Genomic DNA, 16,381 nt, shown 5'->3' on the forward strand with positions numbered 1-16,381 from the left:
AAATTATTTTTAAATTACTGTATGTATATTGTGACAGAAAGAAATAATTGTTAATATCAAAAACCAAGAATTTCAGTGTACAAGAGAAGCAAAACAAAAGATAATAATACTCTGTCATCTTAACTATGAACAGGAAAAAACAGTATGAATTAATGATTTGAGTTAATCTCAGATTTTCTTTCTAAAAAATAACTACTTCATGGATTTGCCCATTAAAAAAGCCTAAAAGTAATGACATCTCCGTAGCAGGGAGCACATCTAGACACTGATTGTGATCTCTAAATATAATTTCCCATCAAAATCTCTGAAATTTGACAAGATTCTTGCCATGCATTTATTCTGTCATTCTTACCAACTAATATTAAGTGGTAACTAAACAGTTGATGAGGAAAAGTCCTGTAAAGTATTCCAGCTAATAAATGCAAAAGGAATATTACAATTAGAAATGATCCCTTTATACATGTCAGCAATAATGGCAGAATGAGGATATCTGAAAATTTTCTCCTCCATAAAAGCAATAAAAGTACTGATAAATACTGTCAGAATCAGCTTTTTCAGATCTGGAAATTAGCAAAAAGCTTGCAGCAATATAGGGAGAATTTATTCAAGGGGGAAAAAAAAAAAGACAGGATTTCAGTGAGAACAGTGAACTCTGTGGTATTTTAACTTTCCCCATAGCTCTATGGTAGCCTTCAAATCAAAACAGCCCACATTTATTATGAAAAGCAGCAGCCATGCTGCCACTAGAGGAGGCCAGATTGGTTGGATATATTCTAAAGTCCCATTCACAGAGACCTCACGTTACTTGACCTGTTTGGTAGTTTCCTGGAAGATCCCTCTAGTAAGGTTATCTTTACTTTATCTAACTTGGAGTTCATCTAGTGTGAACCACCTTTTCCACAATCAAATAATCATAGGCAACTGTTGAATATTGTCACTGAAGTGTAGCTAACAACTGGAGCAAAAAATAAGATAACAAAAAAAACTTAAAAGTAAAACCTGGGAAATGAGATGATCCATACATAGGAGGCTTTGAAAATATATTCCTGGGAATTTAGAAAGCCACATACAAATGTAGGGTTCACAAAAGACCTGAGAAAGCCCTAAACTCTCACCACAGTCTAACCTTGAGTGAGACTGCCCAAGCAGGGAATAAAGGCTAATGCAGAGCTGTAAATAGCCTGGCTGAGTGTTGAATGCATGCCCCAACACACATACAGACCCCTTTGTCAAAGACTGACTTACTGGTCTCAGGCACCTAAGGAATTCTGTCTAATCCTTAGCTGACCTCTAAGCTAACCAAGCAAAGACTTCGATGGCTATCTATGAGAAATAATACAAACTTTATAGGAGTAGTGAAAAAGAAATAAACAACCACCACCAGAAACAATAACATATTCTGGACAGGGGGTAGAATCTGATTTTCAGATTTACCAGATTATTTTATTTATTTTTATTTTTGTAGAGACAGGGTCTCACTATGTTGCGCAGGCAAGTCTCGAACTCCTTGGCTTAAGCGATCCTCTTGCTTTGGCCTCTCAAAGTGCTGGGATTACAGGCACGAGCCACTGCTCTCAGCCATTACATTAGTTTAAAATGTCTAAACAATTAACAGAAACAAAGTATGGACCATATAAAGTAGTCAATAGAGGCTATCCCTGAAAAAGTCCAGATGTTAGGCCACTGGACAAAGACTTTAAGTCAGCTATTTCACGTATGCCCACATAATGAAAGAAAACTATTTAAACAACTAAAGTAAGAATACAGAATTTTACTAAATACATGAGATAAACTCAAGAAAAAGATATTATTAAATAGAATTCTAAAGCTGAAAGTGTAAAAACTGCAATAAAAAATTAGAGGGGTTCAATAGCAGAGTTGAAAAGGAGGGAGGGGAAAAAGGGACTTGAAGATAAGTCATTTGAGATTATTCAGTTTGAAAAATGAAAAAATAAAATTAAACAGAACCTCAGAGATCTGTGGAAGACCATAAGGCATACCAACATAGACAATGGAGGTCCCCAAAGTAGAGGATCAAGAATAAAGAATAGGAAGAATATTTGAAAAATAATGGCCAAAAACTTCTCAAATTTGATGAACATCAATCTACATGTCCAAGAAGCTCAACTAACTCCATGTAACATAAAACCAAAGATATGCATACATATAAACATCATAACCAAATTGCTGAAAGCCAACAACACAAGAAAATCATGAAAACTGTATGATTATCATGTACGCAGGAATCCCAATAAGATTAATAGCTGATCTCTGATCAGAAACAATGAAGACCAGAAGGCAGTAGGATGACATAGAACCACAAGAAAAAGACTGTCAACCAATAATTCTGTATTTTGCAAAACTATCTTTCAGAAATGTATTATATAATAAATTAGGACATTCTCTGATAAATAAGAGTTTATTATTTTCAGGCATGTCCTATAAAAAATACTAAACGTGTACTTCAGGCTGAAAGTAAAGGACACTATACATTACCTCAAATCCACCTAAGAACTTAAAGAGCACCAGTAAAGATAATTACATAGGTAAATATGAAATCATATATGTATTTTTGTTTGTAACTATTTTTCTCATATTTGATTTAAATGACAATACCAATCTGATTTAAAAGACAAAACATAATCTGTGTTAATGGGCATAAAATATATAAAATGTAATTTGTAAAATAGCATAGAGTAAAAAGAGGGAATGGAGCTATATGGGAACAAAGTTTCCTTATACTGTAATGAAATTGGTATTACTTCAGACTAGCTTTTGTAAGTTGTAATCCCCAGGGAAATCACTAAGAAAATAACATCAAAAAATTTAGTAAAAGACAAGGGAGTTAAAACAGTACACTAGAAAATATCTACTGAATACAAAAAAAGATATAGACAAAATGGCAGACAAATCCTACCTTGTCAATAATTATATTAAATGTATATGAATGGTGAATTGAAAAATTAAAAGGCAGAGACTGGCAATATCGATTTTTAAAAAGATTTAACTATGTGATGTCTACAAGATATACACATTTTATAATAAAAAGTTCAAGCCATTAAAATGATGCAACAAATGTAAACATACATGTAATCAGCAACAGCGCACCAAAATACATAAAGCAAAAAACGGCAGAATTAAAGGAATTGATAGATAATTCACTAATCCACTTTCAATAATGGCTAAAAGTAGACAGAAGATTAAAAAGAAAACAAATTGTAAAAAACACTATAAATCAACTAGGTCTAACAGACATCTATAAAACATGCCACCCACCAACAGCCGAATATACACATTCTTCTCAAGTACACATGAAACATTCTCCAGGATGGACGGTATGACAGGTTATAAAACAAGTCTAAATAAATGTAATGCTGAAAAAATTGTGCAAAGTGTGTTTTCTGATAAAATTATAAATGAATAACAAAAGCAAATTTGGGTAATAGGTAAAAATATACTCATATAAACAGAAATCAAAAAAATGACAGAAATCAGAAAATACCTCATTGTAAATGAAAACTCAACATACTCATATGTTATAGGATGGAGCTAAAGCTGAGCTAGAGAAATAGAAATTAGAAAATATCTTATTGTAAATGAAAACTCAACATACTCATATTTTTATAGGATTGAGCTAAAGCTGAGCTGGAGAACAAACTTCTAGAAAAACACTACTAAAATTGACTCAAGAAGAAACAGAAAATCTGAATATACCTACAACAGGTTAAAAGATGTAATCAACACTACTTAGATCTGTCAGACAAATGAGGTCACAGGGAAAATCACTGCCCTCAAAACCAAAGAGACAGATGGATAAAAAGAATTACAACTTACCGGAGCAGAAACCTCTGTGGGAACCAGTGTTGGGGTAGGAAAATCTGAACTATAAGTGATGAATTGCTGGAGGTTCAGTGTGAACAACTCCAGAGGCATCCAGTCATAATAGGTTCCTCACAGTTCTGTGAGTTTTCTACATTCAAGAGCCAGATGACATTCTCACAATGAATACTAGAGAAAAATACCTTCATGCTTCCATAGGAGGAGGGGAAAAAAATTTTGGGAAATGACATATACCATTCTATTCTTCTTACAAAGTTCTGCCATCAGGCTAGGTGTCATGGCTCACGCCTGTAATCCCATCACTCTTTGGAGGTTGAGGCAGGCAGATTGCTTGCCAGGAGTTCAAGATCATACCGGGCAACAAAGGAAAACCCCGTCTCTAATAATAATAAAACATATTAGCCAGGCATGGTGGCATGTGCCTGTAGTCCGAGCTATTTGGGAGGCTGAGGTGGGTGAATCACTTGAGCCCAGGAGGTCGAGGCTGCAGTGAGCTGAGATCATGCCCCTGCACTCCAGCCTGGGCAACCAGAGTGAGACCCTGTCTCAAAAACAAAGGAAAATAAATATTATGAACAAATGTGCCCACACATTTAATAAGGTGAAATGGACCAGTTCCTTGAAAGACACAACTACCAATATTTACACAAAATAATAATCTAAATAGGCCTATATCTATGAAAGAAATTGAATCAGTAATAACTTTCCAAAAACAAAGTACCAGACCCAGATGGTTCATTCTGATTTCTACCAAAGTTTTAAGGAAGAAATTATATCAATTCTCCACAATCTCAAGACAGAAGCAGAGAAAATACTTCATAACTTATTCTATGAGACCAGCATTACCTTAATACCAACACCAACATCTTTATAAGAAAAGATAACTACAGACTAATAGCAACCATGACCATGAATGCAAAAGTCCTTACCAAATGGCAAATCAAATCCAACAATATATATAAATAACGTATCACAACCATGTGGGATTTGCCCCAGGTATGTCAGCCTAGTTCAAAATTTGAAAATCAATTAATGTAATCTATTTCATTAATAAGTTTTTAAAAATCATATGGTAATATCAATAGGTGAAAAAAAAAAGTAGTTACAAAATCCAACACTGATTCATGATTTTCAAAAGCCTCTCAGTAAACTAGGAAAAGAAGGGAACTACCTGAACCTGATAAAGAATACCTACAAAACCATACAGCTAACATATTTAATGTTGATAAAATTGAAGACTTCCTGCTGAGATCAGGAACAAGGCAAGAATGTTGCCTCTCACCAGTGCTTTTCAACATCACACTGAAAATCCTAGATAATACATTAAGACAAGAAAATAAAAGGTATACAGATTAGAAAGAAGTTGTCTTGCAGATGACATGTTCACCTAGAAAATACAAAAGAATGACAAAAACAAAACAAAACCACCAAAACTGGATATAAAGTGATTATAACATGGTTGCAGGAAATAAGTTTAATATACAAAAGTTGATCACTTTTCTGCATACCAACAATGTACAAGCAGAATTTGAGATAAAAATACATTATCAGCACCCCCAAAATGAAATATTTATGTATAAATCTAATATAATATGTACAAGGTCTATATGAGGAAAATGTAAAATTCTAATGAAGGATATCAAAGAAATAAAGAGATGTTCCATGTTCATAGATAGGAAGATGCGTTTTGTCAAGATGGCAGTATTTCTAACTCAATCTAGAAATGCAGTGCATTCTATCAAAATTCCCACAAGATTTTGAGGATATTGACAAACTAATTTTAAAGTTTATATCGAGAGGCAAAAGACCAATAATACATCACAGTATATACAGTCTTCTCAGACTGGTTTTTGTCACTTAGTAATAGGCAAAATAATAGTCAACTCAATACTGAAGGAGAAAAACAATGTCAGAGGACTGCCGCTACATGATTGTAAGATTTATTCTAAAGCTCAAGTTATCAAGATAGTGTGGCATTGGTGAAAGTCTAGACAAATATATCAATGGAAAAGAATAAAGAGTCCAGAAACAGACCACTTAATTTTAATCAACTGATCTTTGACAAAGTAGCAAAGGTAATATAATAAAGCAAAGATAGTCTTTAATAAATGGTACGGGAACAACTGGACAACTCCATGCACATAGGTGAATCTATACATAGTCTTTATAGTTTTTGCAAAATTAATGCAAAATGGGTCATAGACCTAAATGTAAAATGTAAAACTATAAAACTCCTGGAAGATAATACAGAACATATAGATGACCTTGGGTTTGGTGTTGACTTTTTAGATACAATACCAAAAACATTATTCATGAATTAACCAATAACCTAGACTTCATTAAAATTAAAACTATCTGTTCTGCAAATGGCACTGTCAAGTGAATGAAAAAACAAGATACAGACTGAGAAAGTATATTTCTTACTGTCAATCAAGCTACCGTGCTCTGTGGTATTTATTCAAAGGAGTAATTGTCAAAACTTGGAAGCAACTAAGATGTCTTTCACTATGTGAATGGATAAATAAACTGTGATAAACTAGACAATGGAATATTATTCAATGCCGAAAAGAAATGAACTATCAAGACATGGTGGAAAGTTTAAAAGCTTATTACTAAGGGACAAAAAGCAGTCTGAAAAGGCTACATATACTGTATCATTCCAACTATATGACATTCTCGAATAGGCAAAATTATGGAGATAAAAAGATCATTGGTTGCTAAGGGTTAGTGGGGTGGGAGAGATAAATAGGTAGGGTACAGAGGACTTTTAAGGCAGTGAAATTACTCTGAATGACACTGTAATGGTGAATGAGTATCATTAGACATGGATCCAAATTCACAGAATACGTAACAACAAAGGTGAACTCTAAACTATGAACTTTCAGTGATAATTGTCAATGCAGGTTCACTGATTGCAACAAATGTACCATTCTGGTAAAGGATGTTGATAATGAGGGAGGCTATGCACATATAGGGGCAGCATGTACTTGAGGAAGCTTTGTGCCTTTCATTCAATGTTGCTGTTACCCTAAAATTGCTTTAAAAATAATCTATTTTAAAAATGTTTAAAAATTCCCACAAAGGAAAGCCCACGGGTACAGAATTTCCTCAAACATTTAAAAAAAGAGTTAAACCAATCCTTTGTAAGCTCTTCCAAAAGATAGAGAAGGGAACACTGCCCAATGCATTTTGCGAACTCAGAATTACTGTGACACCAAAACCAAAGACATCACAAGGAAACTAAAGATCAATATACCTTATCAACAGAGATGCAAAAGTCCTCAATGAAAAACTAGCAAACTGACTCTAGCAATAATATAAAAAGTAATATACACTGAGACCAAGTGGGATTTATTCCAGAAATATAATGTTAATCTAATGTATAAAAATGAATATAATACACCATATTAAGAGAATAAAGGAGAAGAACCCATGATCATTTCATCAGATATAGCCACAGCATTTGAGAAAAGTTCAACACCCTTTCATGATAAAATTATTCAACAAGCTAGCAACAGAAAGGAACTTCTGAACTTGACACAGTCTTTTTTTAAACAAAACCTACAACTAGTATCGTACCTGATGGTGAACAACTAAAAATTTCTTTCTAAAATGAGGAATAAGACAAGGATGTTTGCGGTTGTTAATTGTACCTGACATTTTCTGGAAGTTCTAACTGGGTAATCAGGCAAGGGAAAAAAAAAAAAAAAAAGGCCACTCAGATTGGAAGTGAAGAAATGAAACTATTTCTACTTGTAGATGACATAATCTTGTATGTAGCAAATCCTGAGGAATCTACCAAAAAAAAGTTAGTGCTAATAAGCTAGTTCAGCAAGTTGGTAGGATATAAGACCAATATATAAAAGTGAAATATATGACTATGTATTATTGACAAAAAAATTGATTTTGCTATAGGATAAAAAAAAATACATAGAAAAAAATTTTAACAAAAGAAGTACAGGCCAGGTGTGGTGGCTCATGCCTGTAATCCCAGTACTTTGGGAGGCCAAGGCAGTCAGATCACTTGAGGCTAGGTGTTTGAGACCAGCCTGGCCAACATGGTGAAAGCCTGTCTCCACTAAAAATACAAAAAAATTAGCCAGGCATGGTGGCGCGCACCTGTAGTTTCAGTTACTTGGGAAGCTGAGGCAGGAGAATCACTTAAACCCACATGTGGAGGTTGCAGTGAACTGAGATGGCATCACTGCAATCTGGACTAGGCAGCAGAGGGAGACTCTGTCTTAAAAAAAAAAAAAAGTGCAGGACTTTGTGCATGTTTCATCCAAAACATTACTGAAAGAAATTTAAGAATAAATGGAAAAATATCCTGTGTTCATAAATTGGAAGCATTAATGTTAAGATATCAATACTCTCCAAATTGACCTACAGATTCAACAGAACCCCAGTCAAAGTCCCAGAAGGGGGCTGGATGTGGTGGCTCACGCCTGTAATCCCAGCACTCTGAGAAGCCTAGGTGGGACGATGTCTTTAGCCCAGGAGTTCAAGACCAGCCTGGGTAATAGAGTAAGACTCTAGCTCTACAAAAAAAAAAAAAAAAAAAAAAAAAAAAAAAAAAAATCCAGAAGGGAAACGACAAACTCATCTTAAAATTCATATGGAAACACAAGAAACATGGTAGGCAAAAGTACAAAGTTGGAAGACTTACCTTTCTTGATTTTAAAATTTACTACAAAACTATAGGAATCAGCACAGTGTGGTACTGGCATAAGAAAAGTCACGCAGATTAAGAGAATTAAGAGTCCAGAAATAAACCCATACATCTTGGTCAATTAATTGAAAAAAAATAGTCTCTTCAACAAACGATGCTGAGAGAACTGGACAGCTACTTGCAAAGGAATGAAGTTGGACTCTTACCTCTCACCATCAAATTAACATTAATTAAAAATCTAAATATAAGATCTAAAGTTATAATACTCTGAGAAGAAAGCATAGGTGTAAATCTTTCAGATCTTGAATGAGGCAATGATTTCTTAAATATGACCCCAAAAGCACAAGCTACCAATTAATAAGAAATTGAGTTTCATCAAAATCAAATTAAAACTTTTGCACTTTAAGGACATTATCAAAGTGAAGAGACAACCTGTGGGATAGGAGAAAATATCTGTAAACCAGGCATCTGACAAAGTTCGAGTATCAACATATATCATATTCTTACAACTCTAAAAATAACACAATTAAAAACATATACATAGACTTTTCTCAAAAAAAAAATACATGGTCAATACACACGTGAAAAGATGCCCAATATCAGCCATTAGGAAAGTGCAAATCAAAATCAAGAGAGAAACTTCATACCCACTTGGATGGTTGTAATTAAAAAGACAATAACATTTTCTTGAGGATGTGGAGACACTGGAACCTTCATACATTGTTGGCAGAAATGTACAAGGATGCAGCTACTTTGGAAAATAGTTGGGCAGTTCTTCAAAAAGTTAAACATAGAGTTACCATATTACTAACAATGTCACTCCTAGGCGATATATCCCAAGATAACTGAAAATACATTCACACAAAAACGTGTACACTGATGTTCATTGCAGCATAATTTATAATAGCCAAAAAGTGGAAATGATCCAAATGACAATTAACTAATAAATGGATGAAGAAAATGTGGCTGGGCACAGTGGCTCATGCCTGTAAGTCAGAGCACTTTGGGAGGCTAAGGTAGAAGGATCACTTGAGGCTGAGTTTGAGAGCAGCCTGTCCAACATGGTGAAACCCTGTCTCTACTAAAAATACAAAAATTAGCTGGGTGTTGTGGCGCACACCTGTAATACCAACAACTTGGGGGCTAAGGCATGAGAATCGCTTGAACCTGGGAGATGGAGGTTGCAGTGAGCTAAGGTTGCGCCACTGCACTCCAGCCTGGGCGACAAAGTGAGACTGTCTCAAAAAATATGGTGTGAATAGATATATGGTCCAAAAAAGGTACTTTTTTTTTTTTTTAAATAAAATGAATGAGACTTGAAAACATTAAGGTACATGAAAGAAGCCAGACAGAAAGGCCAAATATATGATTTCACTAATACAAAATGCCCAGAATAGGCAAATCCAAAGAAACTGAATGTTTATTGGTGGTTGCCACTTAGAGGAAGGATGAAGGGGAGAAGGGGAAGTGACTGCCTAATAAATACAGGGTTTCCTTATGTGAATGATGGAAATGTTCTGAAACTAGGTAGAGGTGACATTTGCACAGTTTTGTGAATGTACTGAAACAACTGAATTGTATACTTTAAAAGGGTGAATTTTATGGTATGTGAATTATATCTCAATCAGAAAAAAACATTGGAGAATAACTTAAAGGTGATTTTCTACATAAAGTGGCTACTAAAAGTTATTTTTATTTCGATAAGGGTCTTTCAAATACTGTTAGAATTAGCACATAACAGTCATTTTAATATGACTTGAAATTGGGCTCATGGTAAACAATATAAAGGGCAAATATTAAAATGTCATCTATATAACAGATTTCTGCAAGAATTCTTAATCTTTGATTTACTATTTGGACTTCTAATTGTAAAATATTTTTAAAGTAAAATTAGGTCAGTTATTCAAATGTATACAGCATAGAAAAACTAGCAAAATAATTTATATAACCAAATTTACACAACATCAAGAGAGAGAAAACTGTCAACTTGAAAACAAAATAATGGAAACAGGCAATGATTATCAATTGATGTGAAACTATCAGGTGAAAGTTTGACGAGGAACATAATGATTGATCAAGCCGACAATTAAACATGCTAAACACTATTAACATCACTAAAATGGGAACCAAGCAGACATTATGTGTCTCCTGATGTATATAAATAAGATGATTTTAGCACTACTTATGAAGCGTTTTTGCCAATGTATACTATACACGCACACATACTTATATTACTTAAAAATCAGCTGGGTGTGGTAGCTCATGCCTGTAATCCCAGCACTTTGGGAGGCCAAGGTGGGCAGATCACTTGAGGCCAGGAGTTTGAGACCAGCCTGGCCAACACGGCGAAACCCAGTCTCTATGAAAAGTACAAAAATTAGCTGCGCGAGGTGGCGCATGCTTGTAGTCCCAGCTACTCAGGAGGCTGAGGCACAAGAATAGCTTGAACCTGGAGGTGGAGGTTGCAGTGAGCTGAGATTGGGCTACTGCACTCCAGCCTAAGCGACAGAGCGAGAGCCTGTCTCAAAAAAAAAAAAAAAAAAAAAAAAGAAAGGAAAAGAAAAAGAACCAGTCAAACTACCAGTCCACAGAAGATACTGGGGAGAGAGGAATAGGTTAAACAAAAGAACCAAGATGAAATCGGCCAAATCCAAAATGTGGGGAATTTTACAGAGAAAAATCACAGTTTCTTTAAAAAAAAAAAAATTCATAAAAAAAGGGGAAGGGCTATTATAAATAAAAAGAGGCTTGTGAATGATATAATTTATCTTCTAAATGGAGACAAGTTTACGACAGGAAGTTTTATTTAATAGTTATCCCAGACAATGGACAGGAACTGGGATCACACTACTCAGAAGTGTCAATCATGTGCAAGGGCTCTTTCTCAACATCATTTTTGTTTATGTGGGTGTTTTTTGAAATAGAATCTAATCAGATAATTTGAACAAAGACAGTCTAAATATTAAATGATAAAGTTTTTACCTGTTAGAAATATATCCTGAAGTGTTAACAGGTAAGATGATATGTTACCTGTCTTCTGCTTTCAAACACTAGTGGGAGGGGATGTGGGAAAAATATATGAAAAAATATTGATAAAATGTTGATAAATATTGATGCTGTGTGATGGGTCCATGGAATTCATTATATTGCACTTTTCCTTTTACGTTTGACAATTTTTATAATACAAAGTTCCTTGAAATGTTTAACATCACCCACCACGGCAGAAGGCATTTCTGGCTTTGATTTCCTTATGATGACAGATACACTCCCACAATTCTTACTTGCCAAAAAATTACTGGTTAGACTTAGTCATAAAATAGAAATCTCAAAGGGAAATCTTTAAAGAAGAAACAGCTGGTTTGGCTCAAAGAAAATGTAAAAATCAGTTTTTACTTTCCCACTGATAGATGCACTCAGAGTTCTTTTCTGAACTCACAGTGGGTGGTTTGGAGCATGTGGACACAGGGATTTGTAAGAACTCAGTGATGAGGTTCACATAGCTTTGAACATAAAACTGAGTCCACAGGCCCAGTTTGAGATTATTCTCTGTCCTTGGCAAAAAGTTGTAATTTTCACTTCTGCCAGCCATAAAATAAAATCTATTTATGGGGTAGAAGAAACTTCAAAAGTTATTTCTGAGTAAACTCTGTACTGACATTGGATACATGTCTATTTTAATCATGTATTTAAGTATTAAAATTTTTTATTTTGGAGAACTGCTCTAAGTATGCATAAGCATAGTTTAAGCATTATCTAAATGACTATTCATCTTTACCTTGAAACTAGACAAAAAACAAAAGTGTACAGCTGTGCTTTTACATTGTCTTCATATTTGAAGCATGTCTTTTAATAGTTTTGTACATGCCTGACATTTAGAGCAGTTAAACTAACAAACTACAAGCTTTCTGAGACTCTGGTCCAACCATATTTCATGGTTTTCAAATGCAAAATAATAAAAGTTCTTCATGTAATTTTTTTATATGACAGATTCCATTTCAGGCATTGGCATTTACAAGAATTATGGAAAAGCTGGCCGGGCGTGGTGGCCTACACCTGTAATTCCAGCACTTTGGGAGGCCAACGCACATGGATTACCTGAAGCCAGGAGTTCGAGATCAATCTGGCCAACATGGCGAAACCCTGTCTCTACTAAAAATACAAAAATGAGCTGGGAATGGTGGTGGGTGCCTGTAATCCTAGCTACTCGGGAGGCTGGGGCATGAGAATCTCCTGAACCTGGGAGGCAGAGGTTGCAGTGAGCCGAGAAAAATATTAGAGATCTATGCTAATGAAAATTAAATTCATTACAATGAATGAAATATAGTTTTCAGGAAACTTCAATAAATTCAAACGTATTGCAATAGGACTATTCTTGAAAAGAAATTTTAAAACTATCATTTTCACAAGAGGTTCTTCAGTGATTTAAAATTTCAAACCATCAAGTCGAAGAGATATTATGCTTTAAAGACAATGCAGTATTACTGAGTTCCTGAGAGAAATGCTATTACCAGTATGAGCCCAAGTTGCCTTAATTTTTATTTGTTTTTCTAATTAAAGGCACCTAACTATATTTTCTAAAATTTTTCTTCAGAAAGAGCAAGAGGAATCAGGGTAGATTAAAAAAATATTTTAGGCTGGGCATGGTGGCTCATGCCTGTAATCCCAGCACTCTGGGAGGCCAAGGCATGTGGATCACCTGAGGTCAGGAGTTCCAGACCAGCCTGACCAACATGGAGAAACCGTGTCTCTACTAAAAATACAAAATTAGCTGGGCATCGTAGCGCATGCCTGTAATCCCAGCTACTCGTGAGGCTAAGGCAGAATTGCTTGAACCTGGGAGGTGGAGGTTGCAGTGAGCCCGGATAGCGCCATTGCACTCCAGCCTGGGTGACAAAGCGAAACTCCGTCTTAAAAAAGAAAAATTTATGCTTAAAGTAGTCCATCATAAGTTTATAAGTTACATGTTATGAATCAGCAATTTCTACTTTCCAATTAATCATTTGTAAAAGTGGTCAGGTATACACCATAAATTTTTGGATAATTATCATAGAAAGTCAAGTCACACTTTCATATAGAAAGAGTAACTTTTCTAAAGAGATTATTTATAGTTGATTTGTCTCCCCACAACCCTGAGAGAGAAACTGTGTTAAGATAAATTTAGTAAAACCATGCTAGTTAGAGTTTTAAACAGCAAAGGACAAATTTGGCTAGTTGTTGCAATGAGCAATATGAGCATTTCTTATAAGTTCAGCAAATGATTCTATAGTTTGGTGGATGCAGAGAAAACAAGACTAAAGGAAATAGTGCAAAATTAAAATTATTTTAAAACCAATTGTGAGCAAAATAACTTGTAAGATTTCTGTGTAGCACCATGAACATTCATATATTCTTTTAGTGTTATACAGGATTATCAACACAGTAGAGGAATATTCAAAATCAAACTTTTTCCAAGTGAAGGTTTAGACTTCGAGCAAAGTGGACGGTGTTGAAAACAAAACAGTAGCAACTGGATGCACTAAATATATTTAAGCGCATACTCTTGCAGTTCTATTCTAAATTCTTATATTCCTGGAAAATAATATATATCCATACCCAGTAATTTCCTGATGATTTAGCAGCAGTAAAAGTGGAAGCAGTTTTGATTACTATTGTGGAAACAATGAATAGTTTGAATGAAAGTAAAAATCCGTTCTATTTCTACAGAACTTCTAAGGCACTGTATTCTGTTTTTGCTACATACATATGGAAGGTATTTGACCTGCGAATCCCAAAGTTTCTTATTAGACTTACTTTCTGTTTCAGATACTGCAACATGGAAGTGGAGTCAATACATACTAATATAGTGGCCAGGCACACAGGAGCTGTCACTTGTAGCATGTGAGCACATAAATAATTTCAAGCTTATGGTATAACTGAGGCCATGTGGGTACAGACACTCTGCTCCTAATTAGTGGCTAAACTGTCTGTACAATTCAGGTAATGAAATCATCTCAAGTTATTCACATTAGCAAATACAACTTCTTATCCCATGACTGCCAAACAGGCATTTTGATCCTCATTTTATAAATGTAAAAGTGCGTGTTGAACTCTTCCTTCCAACCAAAGACTGGGCTTTCCTATCAGTGGCCGCATAGAGGATAGAGGCCTTGGGCTTCACTTACTCTTCATTCAAGGCACACCGGCGATTGGTGAGCGTGCCGTATTTCCTCAGCGTCTCGGTAAGCTCCGAGTAGAGTTTGTCAGCCAGAGACAGCGGGATTCCTTCCCACACCAGGATGAGAATCACAATCACTGCAGCCTCACAGGTGTGGCCAGCTCGCTCCCGCACCAAACACAGTAGCTTCTCTTCACTGCTGCTTCTGCGAACCACCTGTGCAGATCACCATTCCATCCCAAACACCCCCCACCCCAACCAAAACAAAACAAGGGTCACTTGCAGCAGATAAGGGCACTTATGTATGTATATTTTATCATGTCTAGGTCACAATTAGGGCAACATTTATCACCATGTGCAATTTGCCTTTTGCTGCCCATCTATAAAAAGTGGGCTTTGACCCTGGTATCAGAACAAGGAGAGATGCAAAACTATTCCTTAATGTTTAGCAACTGTAACAATGTTTATAGTTATACTATACCCAGTACAGTGGGGACAATTAAATGCTACCTGCATTAAAACCAGAGCCAGATGAAAGATATGTAAGTCTTAGTTCAAGGTTTTCACAAATGACAATGTAAAGATTAATTGAAGGTATTTAAAAGATTAAGGACCACTTCACATTCTAAGAAGGATTATACATTTAGCAGACACTAGAATGGACCTCCTCCTCATCACTAAATTCTTTCAATTAAATACAGTTTGTTGATTTTAGAATTAATCTGCCTCTTCTTAAGAGATAACACATGATAAAAAATACAGGTAATATTCTTTTTAATTGGCATGGGTCTTTGATCTGGGTAACCCAATTCTCAGGGTTAGATTTACAAATCAAAATGCCCAAGATTTAAGACCAAAGGCTTTATTAAGTCACACTTACCCACTTAGCAATAGGACATCCCTGAGAACTTTTGCCTTCTTTACCAGTATAGATGACTCTTTCAATCCTAATAGCTTTACCCTTCTGTCCAAACCTTAAAGAAACCCACAGAAACACACACACATACAATTAGCAAATAAATTCAAGAGGCAATCAAAATATTTGAACATTTGAGCATAACTTTATTCTATGACCACATCCTGAGAAATGAACGGTTTATTATTTTTTTTAAAACAGGTCGCCAAGCAAACTGGATAATAGTTTTTAAGCCTTGTTTTACCTCAGTATCAAAATATACTGATAATTGTAATGAACTGTTTTGTAAATTACATGTGGGTGAAAATAATGGGAAAGTTCATTTCTATATAAAATTTCACAAAGCACAAAATTCAAGTTAGTTTGCCAAGTTCAGTCTTCTAAAACATAGACTATTTTTTCCCTTACTAAATTTAGCTATTTTAAAACATGGGGAGTCATAACAGATTTTAGTTAGAACTGTTCCTCCAAGAATGTCTCACAATTTAGAAAAGGAGGCTGGCAAATAATTAGTATCCAGCCATATTGAAAATATAGAATAGTCCTGGAAATAGACTGTATCTTCCCTTATGACCAAAGCACCATCTACTGCTTGTTTAAAAAACAAAACAAAAGAAAAACCAAAAAAAAAAGGCACTTAGGGAAATTCACTATTTCTGCCAGGCCACTAGATGATTATTTAGTGAACTTCTACATGCTAATTTAGAAATGAATAATCTGGAAATGGAGCAAGAATGATACTGAATATGTCCTTGCTGCCCCGATGTATCCTAAGTACTTTAATAATAATACTGCCTACCTC

At 35.0% G+C, this 16,381-nt stretch overlaps 1 protein-coding gene across 5 annotated transcripts in view; it reads right to left on the reverse strand.

Moving 5' to 3' along the window:
* Positions 1-16,381, reverse strand: part of TET2 (tet methylcytosine dioxygenase 2) — a 132,451-nt gene that overhangs the window by 21,120 nt on the left and 94,950 nt on the right. For all 5 annotated transcript variants that reach the window (XM_050791474.1, XM_050791470.1, XM_050791473.1 and 2 more), the window contains 2 exons: positions 15,544-15,637; positions 14,671-14,879 (listed from right to left, as the gene is read on the reverse strand). In XM_050791474.1, the coding sequence (XP_050647431.1) occupies positions 14,671-14,879; positions 15,544-15,637 (303 nt within the window). The remainder of the gene's footprint in view (positions 1-14,670; positions 14,880-15,543; positions 15,638-16,381) is intronic.

This window comes from Macaca thibetana, chromosome 5 (assembly GCF_024542745.1).
Source record: "Macaca thibetana thibetana isolate TM-01 chromosome 5, ASM2454274v1, whole genome shotgun sequence".
NCBI classification, from domain to species: domain Eukaryota; kingdom Metazoa; phylum Chordata; class Mammalia; order Primates; family Cercopithecidae; genus Macaca; species Macaca thibetana.